At 37.2% G+C, this 17763-nt stretch overlaps 1 protein-coding gene across 1 annotated transcript in view; it reads right to left on the reverse strand.

Moving 5' to 3' along the window:
• Window positions 1-17763, reverse strand: part of LOC149785001 (carboxy-terminal kinesin 2-like) — a 74655-nt gene that overhangs the window by 37238 nt on the left and 19654 nt on the right. The window contains exons 4-6 of the mRNA XM_089978697.1: window positions 13093-13200; window positions 5156-5390; window positions 512-722 (exon numbers count right to left, since the gene is read on the reverse strand). Coding sequence (XP_089834823.1) covers window positions 512-722; window positions 5156-5390; window positions 13093-13200 — 554 coding nt within the window. The remainder of the gene's footprint in view (window positions 1-511; window positions 723-5155; window positions 5391-13092; window positions 13201-17763) is intronic.

Genomic DNA, 17763 nt, shown 5'->3' on the forward strand with positions numbered 1-17763 from the left:
AAACAAAAGAAAAAAGAAAGAGAGAAAATAAATACTTGGCAAAGATCTTTTACAGTTACGATGGTCAAGATAAACAAGACAAGCTGAAAGCTTTTTAACTGGTTGTCATACTCATGAATCGCCTTAGCAAATGCGGAACCTCATTTGGATCATTTTGGCAAGTCTTCTGGATTTACACGTGGGCCCCCTGTGAGCATGGCATTTGGAAATAAACTTTTAAACAAGTTTTATATGACATTGAACTTAAAATTTTCTTCCATGGCTTTAAAATTACTAATGTGTGGGGCCTCTCTGAGCGCGGGGCCTGATTGGGCCAAATCAGCCTAAGGCCGACCATGGCCATACTGTTCATAGATAAATAGTTGCCACTTTAAATAAATATTGAATATTCACATTTTCTCCATTGTTAAAACTTGGGCAACCAGCAATGATATTTTACTAGATGTAATTTGTAACAGTTGTCATTTAATCTGAAAAGAACAAAGGGTAAACAAACTGTCAATCTCTGTACCTTTGTTGATTCTAGTTCAGCATTAAGCCCTGCCTGTGCTGATGTCAGCTGAGACACTGTTGACTTCAGACCACTAGTTTCCTGCTGAAGGGCCGAAATATCACCCTCAAGTGCTTCCTTCTGTCGCTTAAGAGAGGAATTGGCAAAATTAAGGTCATCTAACTCTTGCTGGTACTTTCTCTTCATTGAATTAAATTCATCTTCAGCATTTCTGAAATGAATGTAATATGCGAAAATATATTGGCTAAGGAAAATAACCACATTTCTGAAATGAATGTAATATGTGAAAATATATTGGCTAAGGAAAATAACCACATGGTCATCAATGGTTCTAAATTCTATGCAGAAGTTTCGTTAGTTGCAGACACAAAATGTAACATACATTATATATTTATGCTTCCCTCTGCTATTTCAAATTTATTGAAGAGCCCAGAATATGTAACAATCATTTGATTACTAACAGAGTGCAGAAACTGGTGCTGCCTCTCTACTTACACATAAATGCAGACCTGCCAAACCAGACGAGTCGGTCTCAGTAAGGTAGTTGATTATTTTCCGTAAGACTGACCAGTTTTCAGAAAGGTGTAGCAATATCTTTAACTGCTATAATTGTAAAGTTCGAAAACATAATTAAAAGTCTGACACATTGCCGATAAACATTATGTTCAACTTAAAAGTTTGTAAAGTACACGTAGACTTTATTCACCACTAGTACAGTTGCACAAACTCTAGTTCCAAACCCTATGCAGCTGAAAGGCTTGTTGCTATCTCTCAACTTGACATAATTCTTGGAAATTATTTTCCATTTCACATGACGACAGCAATCCTATCTCCCGTCACAAGACATACTCAAACTGGCATGTGATGTTCAATAAACGTAATTGTGTCCCTTCCAGCTTTTATTCACAAGAATCTGAATACTCCTTTTTATTCTTCTGTGTTGATTATTAACACTTTTCTAGAAGCTTATTTTCCCTTTAGTCTTAAACATGCATTGCTTTCTGGATGCCATTTGGGTACTGCTGTAAAGTTAGTCTGGTTCTCGGACTAATTTCATTCTAAGATGAAAACCCGGATCCAAATAAAACATGGATGTACCAATTATCCAGATTTTTCAGCAATGATCATTTTTCAGTAGTTTTTGCTAGTATGCCATAAGTCTGTATTTTAAGGGTAATTTTCATAACACTTAAGGCAAAATCATAAGAGTTGGCAGGTCTGTAACTGGCTTCTATAGTCGGCAAACTTTAATGCTTGCCAGGTGAGATATTAATGTGAAGTTCAAATATTTTCTGGTGGACACAATTCAGAAATATTGTTCATTTTAGAACAAAAGACAATGAAAGAGACAAAGTATTTAAAGGAAACAGTTTGAAGCTGAGCTAGCATGTAGTATAAGAAGAAAAAAAATCATCTGTTTTTCATCCTCTTGGCACATGGCAGGACTTTACTGTGTCATCTCCCTCTGGGTATAGGGGATTTTCTGACTGGGGATTTGTAATCCCATTTTTGCTCTCAGGCGGAGACTTGTCTAGTTTATTGATCCTCTCTCCCACTGTCTGGTTAGGAAACACCTTGTCGTTGATGGTGGAATGCAGGAGACCAATCAATACATGACTTTTAATGAGGAAGTTTTATTGGGTGAAATGGGAATAGCCATTTGGACAAGTTGATTGCATTATAAAAGTGACAAATGGGGCAGCTGTGATTGTAATTCAAATTTTCTTTACAGAAAATCTACTAAGAATTACAAGATTTGCTGTTAAATTGTAATTTAGTGTTAAAGTTTGTACAAAGATATACATGACACTGAAAAATTACTTCAAGAGATCAATACACCGTTCCCTCGATAACTCGCAATCGCGCTTATAATGCAGTGTCTGTATTGGCTCCCGATTTTTTCCAGAGAAAATGTATTTAAAATATCTTTAAAATATGCTGAACGTGAAAAAATTACAATAAGAATTGGTAAATTAAACCGTGATACATTGCTCGTTTTATCATCGAAAATGGTGATTAATGCTCGTAAAAACAGAATCAATATTTTGAAATTTGCAAGTTCTAAATAAGAATTAATTTCAGAGATCTCTAAAATGCTTAATTATGCGTATCTGGATGCCAATTTTTGATCTGGGATGCAGAAAATCACTGAGGCGGGAGTCCTCAGTACGCATGTAATAGGTGCGCGGGAAAATTCAAAGATTTGCCAGTCCTGTTTCAGCCACCTGCTTTGTGGGAAAATGTGTTGATCAGTTAGCTGTGCTGATATTTACAATGAATAATTCAGTGACTGAAAGACTTCTTGATGTACATACATGTTGCCATTTTATAAGAGTACATAAAAAAAAGAACATGACGCAATAGCTAGGCAGCTAGTTCAAAGGCTCCGACTGGCGGCCGGGTGAGAAAATGTACTGATATTTAGTGATTGAATTCAGAGGCAGAAAGACCCAGTTTTAAAATCCTAGCGAGACCTCTGTTTAAAGATATCATATATTATGTAAGTTTTTATGATAAATATCTGTCAGTATACTGTAAATAAACAGTCTGGTGAAATAGCAATCAATGAAAACTTCTGGTAAATGCTAACAGGTGGCAACAGAGAATGAAATAAACACCAATTAAACGTCTTCCAGTGTGAAAGTCACGTTCTAATCCTTTAATTCTGTTTCAGTGTAAACATTATAATCGCAACATATTCTGTTCATTGAAAACACGAAAAGAGTCAATCGACCGTCACATCGAAACCTGTGAGTACTTCTCTGAGAACCTAATTACATGCCGGCTTTGTTTTGATCAGCAACTTGGAGAAGTGTTTGTTGCATTAAAAATCGATTACAACAGACCTGGGGTGCTGGATTAAGGGTCTTGGAGCTGCCTTTGACATAAAGCAAAACAGTAACAGAGACAGCGACGATGATAGTGACTTTGAAGGTTTCAGAGAAACTGATGTCATTAATGCCGAGGCTGTTTGGGAGAAATACATACAGACTCATGGTCCTGAGATGGGCGTTTCTCTTGATGATATGGAGGAGTGGATTTGTGCTGACATTGATTGCCCCACAGCCGAATACATGTCAGATGAAACAATAATTAATTCTATAACGAACAAATTTGCAGCAGAAGATGATTCTAACTGGAGTACCACAAGTGTTGAAAGTGATGCAGATGCAGATGTTGCACCACCTCCCTCCTCTGCACAGGAAGCAATCAAATCGTTTGATACTGCCATAAGGTGGCTGGAGACCCAAAATGTTGACTATGTAAAGCTCATGCAGTTGAGAAATCTGAGGGATTTTTCTCGGCGGCAGAGAAACCAAGGAGTAACACACACAAAAAAAATTAACTGATTTTTTCAGAAAGTGAATAGATATTTGTCAAGCGTGGCACAAACGGCAAGTATTAACTTGTTCTAATTTATGTTGTTTTACATTTGTAGACCCATTAAATATGTTAGTACTGATTAACCCTTGTTTTTTGTTTTCCATTTTACTTTTATCGCAGTCAAATCTACCGTTCGATCGACACTGTTTCTCGAAAAGAGTCGATCTTTTGTATATAAAAAAAACCGTCTAATTTGGATCAAACAATAAAACTAGAATGTATCCAATTCAACATAAAAATTAGTGACATAGTACACATGTTAAGCGAACGGAAACCACGTGGAATAATGTTTTCGATGATCGCCTCAATATACTGTAATTTATCCTGAAATTAATGTTGCTCTGTGAGGAAATAATTAACAAAGTACACCGTTTTGAAGAGATATTTATTCACAGTTAATCTCAGCACGATTATAAAGTGAATATTCAACACTATAATCTGCCTACCCCTCCCCCCTTATTTTTCCTTTATGTCGTCGATCACTTTATTGGTTTTGGGGTTATTTTATAGGTCCCTCGATAAATCATGCCTCACTTATAGTGTGGTAGATGTTTCTGGACCCCGATGTGCGCGAGTTATCAAGGGAGTGGTGTACCTAAAAAGATAACTTTAGAAAATTCCTGTGGGGAATGATTGGTTTTGCCACTGAAGTCAATACCTATAAAGATAATTATATGGAATTCAAGTGGGGAAAGGTTGGTTTTGCCATAGAAGCCAATACCTATAAAGATAATTATATGGAATTCCTGTAGAGAAAGGTTGGTTTTGCCATAGAAGCCAATACCTATAAAAATAATTATATGGAATTCTTGTAGGGAAAGGTTGGTTTTGCCATAGAAGCCAATACCTATAAAGATAATTATATGGAATTCCTGTAGGGAAAGGTCGGTTTTGCCATAGAAGCCAATACCTATAAAGATAATTATATGGAATTCCTGTAGGGAAAAGTTGGTTTTGCAATAGAAGCCAATACCTATAAAGATAATTGTATGGAATTCCTGTAGGGAAAGGTCGGTTTTGCCATAGAAGCCAATACCTATAAAGATAATTATATGGAATTCCTGTAGGGAAAGGTTGGTTTTGCCATAGAAGCCAATACCTATAAAGATAATTATATGGAATTCCTGTAGGGAAAGGTTGGTTTTGCCATATAAGCCAGTACATATAAAGATAATTATATGGAATTGAAGATTGAAGACATGGAAAATAGCTTGTATTAAACTTACTGTTTCTGATGAGGGCAACTACACTGTAACTCACCTTAGCTGATTTCGAAGATTTGAAATTTGCTTTGAGGCATCTGAAGTTTGCTGCTCCTTTTGTGAGACAGCATCAGACAGCTGGTCTTTCTGAGACTCCAACTGGGCAATGCGTTGATTGTAGTCAGTCAGTTGCATGGCCAGAGTTTGGCTGTGGACATCTTGGGAACGTAAAAGCCCCTCCATATCTTGGAGTCGACCCTTCAGGTCCCATGCTGGGCGCTTCCTACTACCTCCTGATGAAGAAAATGATTAGACATTTGAAAGGTAGCAGTGACTACCAATTAGTCTCAGAGAATATAACACCTGAATTTCAATGCAGTCTTTTTTGCACACTGAAGAATGCAATGTAAAAAAAAATAGCTGGATATGATATAGAGGCACCACTGATGATTAACATTACATTCAAATCTTGATTACTCAAAAGTATTTCTTCCCTAAGACCTGCTTTTGTGCACTCAACAGAAAAATGAAAATGAAATTCACATGCTAATTGGAGTAATATAGGGCTTCCTGAAGAAGAAACCAGCAACTCTATCTCAAGTTTCAATTTAAGGACCCTGAATAACAAATCCAGGTAGTCAGAGTGACTCAACTTTAGAAATATTTATTGATATATTTTCCACTAGAGGGACCCATAATTATACTTCTCTCATTTATAAAACCAACCAGCATTTAGTTGAGATAAACATTGATACTAGTTGTACATCTCCCTTGTGTTTAGTCTCAGCATTTATTCAACTTTGTAGTCTTCACTGCTCATGTACAAACTGAATTCAACTACACAGAATGTTAGCTAGCTTTGGAAATTTCAACTGTCATGTTTACCCCAACCCAGAGTAGCCCAGTTGAAACATGTATAATCAAGGTAATTCTGACAAGCCATTGTTTGATGTTAAACATTGCCGAAGGCTAGCACTAATCCATTACGTAAGATTGCCGTAGCTAGAAGTGGAGAGCCAGACCTCAGAGTTGCGAAGCCAATTATCACCTAGGTGTGGAAATGTTTGTCCAAGATCAAAAGAAGTTGCCTGAAGTAGTGGGAGAGTCTTAACTTCTTTTCCCTGCAGACAGACAGACAGGTTGAACTGGCCGCTAAGACGATTGGACAGGGTCACAGCGCCAGCCAATCAGAATCGAGATAGAGGAGAGACCCTGATTTGGGTAGAATGATATCTCCGCGTCTTCTGGCAAGAATTAGTTTGCTGAGAGAAATTACCCAGAGGAGAGGTTAGCGTAACTCCGAATAGCCATTTGTTATTGGCAGGAAAATCTTAGAGCAGGAAATTCTAAGTACAGAGAGCTTCAAATAAGGTCAGTGGGCTATTTGTTCGGTCTTTGCGGAATGCGACTGCATTTTAATTGTAGGTCGTATGTATACTTTATTATTACTAGAAACATAGTAGGAATAATTATTTTGTTTTGTTAATATGTTTGCATATTTTGAAGAAATGAGTTGATATTTGTAAAGAATTATATAACTTGCTAGTCGTTGTAAGAGTTAATATTGTACTTTGCTATGTGGGTATTTTATAGTAGACTAACACACGTGTTCATATGATTACAGATTTTGCCATTGTTGAATACTTGTAATGTACAGACATGCGTCTGATTGTTGTCAGATTGTAGTACGATGAGATTAAATATATATGTGTATATACTGTCTGACGCAATGTATTGATGTCTGTATGACAATTCGCTGATACCGTGTTATTACGCCATTGTTTACCCTGCAAGAAGTGTGTGGGAATTTCGATGTGTACGCATGCGTGACAGAAACCGTGATGGCCTTATCTGATCATTAATTGATGATCTAGTGTGAGGTGAGATTTGATAAAACATATGTTAACGCCTTGTGGTTTTTCACAGGAAGCTTTGAGGGACAGACCAGTTACAGTTTGGTCCAGTAGTCTCAGATAGAGAGACGGAGGAAAGGAGAAGAAAGGAGAGAAGTCAGGAGAAGTTGGAGACTGGGAGCGAAAAATGGAGGAGGAGATAGTAGAGAGGGAAACGGAGTCGAAGGAGGAGTTAGAGGAATGGAAAGAAGGAAGGAATTAGCAGGAAAGAAAGAGATGAGTAGATGCAAGGACAGGGGGAAAATCGAACTCACACTGTAAATCACGGGATGAATTAGGCTGTCACTTGGTCGAGGGAAAGACGAGTGATTGGAAGTTATCATTTTAAATTATCAAATTTATTAAATTGTTATTGATTGAATTTCATCTTCGTGTTCTCTATAATTTAACCGTCGGCATAGCTGACTGGGGGCTCAGAGCTGAAAATCTACCTCATCACTAATTTAACTTTCTAACCTCACGAGCCAGGGTGGAACTTCCATCATAATTTAATTAAATTATATTGGAAGAACCCCACCCCAATGCGTGCAAACGTCACATCAACAAAGGCACAATATTAGCATTGTCCACCTATATCACTAGCCAGTCTATTTACACCATGTAGAAAAACCAGATTCATTCCAGTCATGGCTAAAAGAAAACCCATTATGTGGGCTAAAAATTTTCATATGTCCGCTTGTACTGAAATTAGTGGTTGGGAAAGGAAGGGCAAATTACTTTCTCAAGGTGCTATTGGATGAGTACCATTTTAAGTAGATTCAGTAGCAAGTACACTAAAAGACAAGTTAAAATTCCAAGTTCAGGTTGCCAAATGAAAGCTTCTTGAGCCCTGGCTATGTAATGCATCCAGCTACAAGACAAAAAGGGCAATAAGGCACACAAACAGAAGTGAAAGTATTAAAAATCAGGGAACTGAAACAAAACCTTCATATGTTCAACACCACCATAAGTTTGATTCTGACTACAGGCTTAAAATTGAAAATAAATTCTTTGTAATCTGAACTAGCAGACTGACAAATTTGCTAGTGTCTGAATCTTTACTAGTCCATCCCACAAAACAATGATGGAAACAAATGAACAATTTCCAGCTATGAGACTATTGAAATTATGAACTGGTCCAACAGTTAATTTACTAGCCTTGGGCTAGTGGAATACCACTAATTTCAACCCCCTTGACTAGACAAGCATTCTGACTAAAAGAAAACAATTTAAAAAGAAAGATTTCCTTATCTTTAAGCAATAATTACACCATTAAGCATTCTTGCCTGCTCAGCTTCTGGAATCAGCCCAACTCTATAGTATGGGTTATCACCCCAGTACAGACCTTTGGATCAATCTAGATCAGTAGAATATTAGAGTAAGGGGTATAGAAAGGTTAGAATCAACCCACCCTAGGTAAGGGGCGATCCATTATGTATGTACGCCAAACTCTGGCAAAGCTTGACACCCCCCTCAGTACACACACTTGATGCACACACACACCCTGAATGCTACAGAGCGGCCTATGTTTAGTTTACGCAGAAACAACCAAGGATTAATAATATTAACGTGTTTAATAAAACATATAGTCCACTGGCGTTGAATGTCTGGCTTCATCAAATAAATAAGATGCGTAATTTTAAAAAGTTTGTCTAGTGTCCACTATAATTCAAATGCCGACTGAACCAGTCCAACAGGTTACGTATTATAGGAATATCGTCAACAGGCACAATGTCAGGCTGAAGAAAAGCAGCATTAGCTGCAGTCTGCTGGGCCACCGTCTCAATATCCACAATGTTGCTGATGTCATACTCCAGCTTTTGATTGTTCTCACTGTCAACAGACTCAGTAGTGTGAATGATGTCATTTTACACTGGCCTGCGAGGAATGATACATGCTGCACATGGAACATGTGCACTTGATAATTTCAGGTCATGCAAGTGACGGACAGTGCATATCTAATGACGCGTTCAAAGGAACTGTTGATGATTCAAAAGCTAACCGCTGAACAAGTGAACTGTAGTACATGTGTGTCAGATCCGTTACAGATTCTGGATCAGGAAAGCTAAGACCAGCTGCAGAATGTGTCAGTACAACAGGTTCGGGCAGGAAAGATTCAGGAAAGTAATTTTTCCATGAGGTGCACCTTGGGAGACAGTAGCCGGAATCATCACACTTAATAATTGGCAGAAAATATTGACTCTGATGTGATGCGCGACCCATTTAACTTCTGGTTCACTGGGTGATTCACGCTCTACTGGATCAATACATTCTGCATGGACATCATGCTTATCTAATATGACTGCGGACCATACTTATGCCAGTGTTTTTCCTGCTTTCGCAAATTTCTGGTTTTCCTGATGCACTGAGATGTTACCCGTAGTGATCATGAGGTAGCACTATACCAGCTAGCTCTTGGCTCAGTGGTGCCATCTGGCACTCAACTCCATTGTAGGCTGAATAATGTGGTGCGTGAGTGCCTGACAAATACACATCCAGATCCAGGTCAACAAATCTAGTGGCTGCAACATGTAGAGGTTTGGGAAATCTTGGATTCTCGTCTGGTCCTCCATCACTCGCCACGACCACTATTGGTTTCACATGACCATCAGCTGTGTACATCACTGGATGGAAACTTGGAATTGAGCGCAGACGTTCCGTATCATGACCATGCGTAAAAGCTGTACTACTGCCGTGTTTCACTGAATGCACGACAATATACGTAGGACTAGAGTCTGTTACAGCAACGACTAGCTTTCCTGGAGTCACAACACAGGCAGCATAGACAGATGGGATTAGTTTATAGCGGGATGCAACAGCAAAGTCGTGATCTGGCAAATGCACTGTATGCTCGAGAAGCATAAGTAAAGGTGCATACTTTGTCGCTGCCAGGATTCCAAGTGGCACTTTAGCCTTGTCATCTTGGCTGAGGTAGAACCACATGTCTACTGCAAATATAGAACAGATTTCACCTAGGTATGACATAGATGCAAATGCAAATGCTGCATCTTTGTGAGTCTTGAGTGGTATTGGCAGCTCTTGTCAGTTTCACAGGTACGGTCTTTATGTGACGTTACCTTCCATTGCGCTGGATTGTCTTGAAAGAAGCCACAGATACGTCGCTGACCTCGACAGATGATAGCCTTCTTTTGATATGATTTTATGTGGGTCATCTTGTGTCTTACATGATCACAATTCATGCGAAAGCCGCTGGTAGCAGCACCAATCAATGCAATTGGCTTTGAGAAGATCCAGATTGTTGTCTGTGATGGCAGGTCTACCGCATCCATCCCTTGTATGGAGGATGTTCTTCCACTATATCTTCGAGAGTTCATTTGAGTTTGAGACGGCACTCATGCTGCCTTGTGGCCTCCAGGCACAGCCACTTCAATTTCAGTTTCTTTTGCTTCAGATTCAATTCAACCGACTTCATTTTCTCCTTTAGTTCCTTGGTCATGAGGCCTGCATCTCTTAAATGTAGTAAAGAGGGTGCTCACCAATTATTATGTACTTTTGAGAGAGTGACATATGTAAGGTTAAGTTGTTTGCATACCTCTATACTACATTAATGTAATGTGGATGATATTTCTTTGGATATTGTACTTTTGGAAATTGTACATGGTCTAAGCACATTGCTAACTAAAATGACTGCTACCATGTGCTAAAAAATCAGCCTGAATTAGTCTAAAGTACACTATCCATAGCAGCTGTTAAAATAGGGAAAATGAATTTTGCCAGACTAGACAATACCAGCTTTTGAAAGTGCAATGAATGAATTACCAAATATATAAAATGTGAAAAAAAGTTATCGGCTCTTTTTTTTAATACAATTTACCTCTGAAGTTCAGGAAGTGAAAATGACCAAGTGGAGCTAACACATTTTTGAAAGGTGCACATCTGGAGTAAGGCCAAGCTGTATACTCTATAACCCATATTACGTCCATCAATCATACACCAAAATAAAGGGAATTAAAGGTTCTTTTAATTATACCTAAGATATACAAGGTCTTTTTAAACAGCCATTACAACCAGTGAGGAAAGCCGGGGAAATTCTTTTTCTTTAAAATTCTAACCCTATGCAAAATACGAAACTGTAGAGTGCCACCATAGCTAAAAGCTGCTCTTGGGCTTCAGAGATGTCATGTTGAACACTGGTATGTTGTGGAGTTTCTGCTGTTTTCTTGATCCTGGCAGTAGGTTCAGACATGTTGAAGTCGATGACTCAATGCAGCGTCGCCAGCCAATATAGGTGGTAACACATCAGATGCAGCTGAAATCATGATCGTAGGTGCTAAAGCATCAACATCAGCAGGAGAGGAAATCTCATGCACTTAAGGCTTCAATACAGTCACCACTGGTGCCGGTGCTTTCGTGCATGACCAGAAATATAGAAGATTGCTTCTGCTCGCCAACACTTTACTTGCTAGATCAGCAGTAACATATTCATATGTAGTTTCATCACGCTTTATTTTATCCCATAACCAATTAGTTTCTTTTTGCTGTTCTTGTTTACAGCTTGCAGCTTAGCTTTACACACAGCTTTGTACAAACAGTTATACTTGACCGCATTATCCATCCTGATAGAATATTCAAAAGACTTATTATGATCTTAAAACACAATTATTAAACTCGGTGAACTAGTCTCTATATAATAAATGCATCAACTGAAAATCTGTTGTACTAATAGTAGACTGATGTAGAGACCAGTGTTAGTACTAAAGTGGGGGCAGCAGCAGCAGCATGAACAGAGCACAGCAGCAGCTAAAATCTTGAGCCAGCGGCAGTCCACAGTGAGGCCAGGTTGAAGGATGTGTAATCCATGGGGCAGACTGCCATATTGTGTCAGACTTGCTGCTGAGCTGCGTGATCACCCCAATATAAACACTGGTATCACCCCAAGTCAGTAGAATATTAGGATTAGCATGCAAGACAGGTGGTGTGAGTGTCCCTCACTGTTTTTATGCCCATACTTGACAACAGGCATTACTGAATGCCACAAGGAATTATTTAAATATAATGAAGCGGAGCAATAAAAGGGAATTAAAATTATTCTGACACCAGCTACTATTAGAGGAATCAAACTCAAGAAGCATTGCTTGGTAACGATTTAGTCAAAAACCTCAAAAATCATTTGAAATGCTTCATAATTCAATGCAGTACTGTCATCCTTCCATTCGATACAGATCAGTCTAATCCTAAATCACTGAAGAGCTTGCCTAGCACATAATTCAACCTACATCAAAGACAACTAGATAAACAGATGCTTTTCTGATAAAATATACGAAGGATACCAGTAATAAATTAAACACTAGTGTGACCTAAATACAACAGATACAAGCATCTGATGAACATAAAATACACCACTGATATTAAAATGCTGCATAAGTGAGTCTTCTTAGTTCAAGTCTTTTAGAGACAAATCTGTAATTTATTTCTAAAACTGCATTTTCTTATGTTTATTTTCATATTCGTTCATCATCTAAATAATTAAAAGATATTCATTTCATTCAAAAAACTGAACAAACTACAATGGTTCAGTATTGATATCAATGAAGCAGATGATACTGAATGACATGTTTATATTATTATTAAATGAATGGTATGCATAAGATCATAAGGAAAATGAAACAAAAACAACAAAATATAAATCTAAAATTTATACAAAATTCTATTAATTTTTTATATATATATAAAAACCAAAAAAGACATTTCTTCAAGAAGTTGAAATGATAGACACCATTTCAGTTTCTGGGGTGGGTATGCCCCACATACACCTCACCAACAGAGGCGCACTTTGGGGTTGGGCTGACCCCCTCCCATTCAACTTTGGCTACTCTATATTTCTTATAGAAACCCTGATGTTAGATGAATAGCTTGAATTACATGCACATAATCACATTTTGTATAAGAAGTTGTACCAGATTGAAGTGATCTGCCGATATACTGCCCTACTTCTTTTTCATACAAAATTTTTAAAAGTAACATTTAATTATTTAACTAGTTTCATTTGAAGTTGCATTGTACTGTGCTACTGTGAAAAACTACTGCATTTGTATGAAATGATGCAATGACACTAAAAGTATTATCATTATCTCCCACTTACCTGCTGCAGCAGGAGGTTTTGCTGTGGAATTTGATGTGGCAGGCTCCACTCCTGTACTGCCAACAGCTCGTGACACATTTCCAGATGTAGTCTTGTTTGATATGGGAGCTGTAAATTAAAATGGGACATCAACATTAGCAGACCATGGGGTTAGCATTAAGTGGAAGCTTTCCTTTTTTAAGCAGATCAATGCTGCAGTTGTTAAATAAGTTTCTCCAAGTTGTATGGTCTTTATCTCTGTAAAGGAAGCCCAAGTTAACATTGACCACAGAGCACATGGTTATCTACCTAAAACTAACCATGCCTGTCCAAATGAACATTAAATCCAAATAATGTATACATTAGCAAAGCAAAAACAATTCCCCCCCCCCTGACACCGCCAGCAGAAACAAGTCAGCATGCACCACATATTACTGGAAATTCAAGATAAGACCAATTCTTCTATTTAAGAAGAGTACATTGCAGAAGGACTGGGACTGAATGGCACGCTGTCTATTGTATGTACATAAGACTTATATTTGACACTATTTTCAGGCTCAGAATCACTAACTGGTATCTCCATTAACACCTTCCTAGCTCCAATCTGATATATTCATAACTTTCAAAATTATTTCATCATTACTACCATCAGCCAGTATTTAATGAATGAAATCATGTGATGCCATTTGGGGTTTTCTAGGAGGCCCATATTTCAAATATGCGCTTGTTCTTTGACGCAATGTTCAAACTATGACATAATACATGTTCCAGGGCACAAGGTTCAAACTATGACATAATGCTTGTTCCTTGATGCAAGATTCAAACTATGACATAATGCTTATTCCAGGGCACAAAAAGTTCAAACTATGACATAATGCTTGTTCCTTGACACAAGGTTGCCCAAGTGCTAGACATCACTATAAACTGTCACAATGCAGACATCATAGCGATATGATTGAAAAATTCTTGAAGCTATGTCAAAAATCCAAATCACACACACACACATGGTTCAAACTATGACATGCTTGTTCCAGGGCACAAGGTTCAAACTATGACATTATGCTTGTTCCAGGACACAATGTGCCCATCAGATTTAGTTTAACTATTCATGTCAAGCAAAACAACCCAGCTGTGGAAACAGCTGCCTAACTGAACAAGCACTTTAAGAGTGGATGTTACATAAAGTCTGTATATAAACAGAGTACATTTTCATATGTGCAACTTTAATAAACTAATTTGCATGAGATCATGTGCATCACTGCTCTACAAGTGCATGCATTCTTACAAATTTTACAACATTCACACAACTGAGTGCCTTGGCAGCACCTTTGAAGAAGTCTTTTGCTGAAAACACAATTTAAAAAAACCATCTAGAAGTAGCCATGAAAGATTTTCAAGACAGTTTACTGATGTGGAAGGCTAAATGAACAAGAGCTGGTCACTGTTGTGTGCAGTACGGCAATCTTGCCAATTTATTTTGGATTTTTTTGTCTATAAGTGTTATAACAACAAAAATGCTATAATTTTTTAATGCATATAAATCTATAAATCTTGGGACATGAAAAAAAGCCCCCCCCCCCCCCATATTTGTTCAGTAAAATCCCATGCTGATTTGATAGTTTATTCAAGAGTAGTAATAACACTAGTTTCAAAATGGCCACTATGGTGACCGTGTTGGATGTCTAAGCAGCACCATTTTTATTTAGGAACAATTAAACATCATTAGATGTCTTCAGGTGAAAAACCCATGGCAATCTTACTTTTTGTTCAGGAAGAGTAGCAATAAAGATTTTCAAGATGGCCACTGTGACGGCCATATCAGACATCAGATTACCACCATTTTCATTTTGGACCAACTAGACATCATAAGAAGTCTTTTGGTGAAACCTCATGTCAGTATGTCTTCAGTACAGGAGCGCTAGCAATAAATTCACTAGCCAAGGTTTCAATATAATGTTATATACACTGGTGGATTGAACAGATGTTTTAGTGCTCTTTCCTAGCGACATCTATTGGATATCACAAACTGGCTCCCTTAGTACATAATGCCATCTAACCAATAGTTTATAACAGTGATACATTGTACATTGGCTGGAAATGGTGGAGGTAACTGATATCAAAAGGATACTTTGTAAGTTTAACACTTAAAGTATGACTACATACTATAGGGAAGCCATTATAGTTGCATTTGAGTGGAAGGTTTTTGTACAAACATGGACCAGCAGTGAAGAATTGCTATTTATCAGTCCTTTCAACTTGTGTGCTCCCCTTGCCCCAATCATGTAGGAAAAGTGTTCAAATTTGAACAAATTAGTTTTGATTGGATGATGCGGCTTGCTGATGAAATTCACAGACTCAAAGCACAGAAATATCTGGTTGATACACCAAGGTGTAGATAGCATTATATCAGAACCTTGGCTAGCAAAGATATAGCAATAATAAGATTTTCAAAGTGGCTCCCATACTGAACATAAGATCGTCACCAACTTTATTTAGGACGAATTAGATATCTTAAGAAGTCTTTCAGTGAAAATCCCATGTTTATATGAAGGAGTAGCTAAAAAAATGATGGCCGCTGGTGGTCATATTGGACATCAGAGTGATAACATTTTCATGCTGGCTCAACTTGTCATCATAACAATTCGTTTAGTAAAATCCCATGTCAATATGATGTTCTATTCAAAAGAAGCAAAAATAACAAGATTTCCAAGATGGCTCAGTAGTGGTCATATTGGAAACCAGACTGGCACAATTGTCATTTGGGACCAAAAATACAGAATAAGAAGTCTTTAAGTGAAAACACCAACTTGATAAATCCATCCATTTGAGAGTGGTAATTATAGAAGTTTCAAGATGGTCAGTGCAGAGTCTGAATGACATCATTTTCATCAAGGACTAATTAGACCAGAAGATGAATGTGTGCAAAGTTTCAAGGCAATCCTTAAGTAGTTTAGGAGGAATAGCAATAGTTGTATGGATGACAGGCAATAAGCTATCTGGTCTACATCCAGTAGAACTGAAAAAACCTCAGCATGAAAGCTGTTACTTCTGCCATTAGTAAAAACAAAGCATTACTTATGTCTCACCATTTGCTAACACAGGTGAGATAAAAAAGTGAGACAAATGGCAAATTAGTTGTGATTTACCTCTGTTCTCATCATCTGACACAGCAGGAGATTTCTGAACTCCATTTATGATCCTAATGCTCTTTGGAATTCTGCTAAAATTACCCTTGTCTCTATTGACAATCTCCAGGCACTTAGCGTATGGGTCATGCTGCTCTATAAATTGGTGTTCAGTGTTATTTTTTTTAACACCATCAGTACAGCTGTGACCAAGATTGTTGTTCTTGCTATGATTTTGATTTCCATTATGTTTCGGAATTGCCGAGGTTTTAGCAGGTGTCAATGGTAGACTTCTCTTGTTAAAATTGTTCTTGGACAACTGTGAGTTGGCAGGTGTGATGGTAGGTTGGGCAGTTCTAAATTTTACCCTATTGGCAAAAATTGTCCCGCCTTTTTGGCAGTTGAGATAAAATTCATAATCACTGAAACTGCTGTCTGAATCACAGGATGTTATAGAATTGTCTCTACATTTAGTAGCATTTTGACAATTGCGTGACTTTTTCAAAACTGGAATTCGAGACATGACAATTCAAATCAAATTTACATTTGACATGCAATAACTTCCAAATGATTGAGTCTTTTCACTACCAACATAGAATTTTATGTCATCTTAACAGTTCCAATATAAATATCGCTAAGGCCTGAACATGAAAAATTTCATGTGTCATGGTATTATTCATTTTTGTAGATAATTTTCCAATAGTATACACAACAGAATTTGTTATCAACACAAAATTTTGTGTTAAAAGAAAATCATTGTCTATGTAAGGCATATTCACTGCAAGTCATGTGAAAGATACATCCAACAATCACGATCTATTATAAATGCATAAATCATACTTTGCATTTAAAAAGGTGATGGCACTAAAATATTCACATTGTATGATGTACATGTATCACACAAACTTTTAGTCCAATATAAAAGTTCTCTTTCCCTTGTTATTTTAAGATAAAAAATAACCACCTTTCAAAATCAAATATTAGATAAATGTAAATCTATACAGGTGCAATGTTAACATATATCCATGTAACAAATCATATAAAACTGAACTGTCACAATTACTTATCAAATCCACTGGAATAGTAAATAAACATCCATTGGAATAGTGAATAATTATCCAGTTTCAAACAAATCGGAGGATATTAAATATAAATTCAGTCCAAGAGCCATTCATTAGACTCAAGTTATCACAGATTAAACATGCAAATGAGCAAAAATTGTGCTGGAAGAAATCAACAGTGGAGGTTACACTTTCAGAATGAAAATTAACTGATATGCATGTCCAGTTAGGTTATGTTCCTAGTCTTAGGTGTGTATTTTGATAACTACCATATATATACATATATAATTTAACTGCTTGACTACTAAGTTTCCACAATCTATTTCCTATGACAAATATATATACTTTGACAAAAAGAATTTATTTAAAAAAACCATAGTAGACACACATTGACTAAACTCAGCTGTTCTGTTATGATGATTGTAAAATTGATCAAAGAGTAAAACAAGACCATGGTGTAATGGACAGACTGTTGAAAAAGAGAAAAACTATATATTGCCCTAATA

This window comes from Sinohyriopsis cumingii, chromosome 13, assembly GCF_028554795.1.
Source record: "Sinohyriopsis cumingii isolate HCF-2022 chromosome 13, ASM2855479v2, whole genome shotgun sequence".
Taxonomy (NCBI): Eukaryota; Metazoa; Mollusca; class Bivalvia; order Unionida; family Unionidae; genus Sinohyriopsis; species Sinohyriopsis cumingii.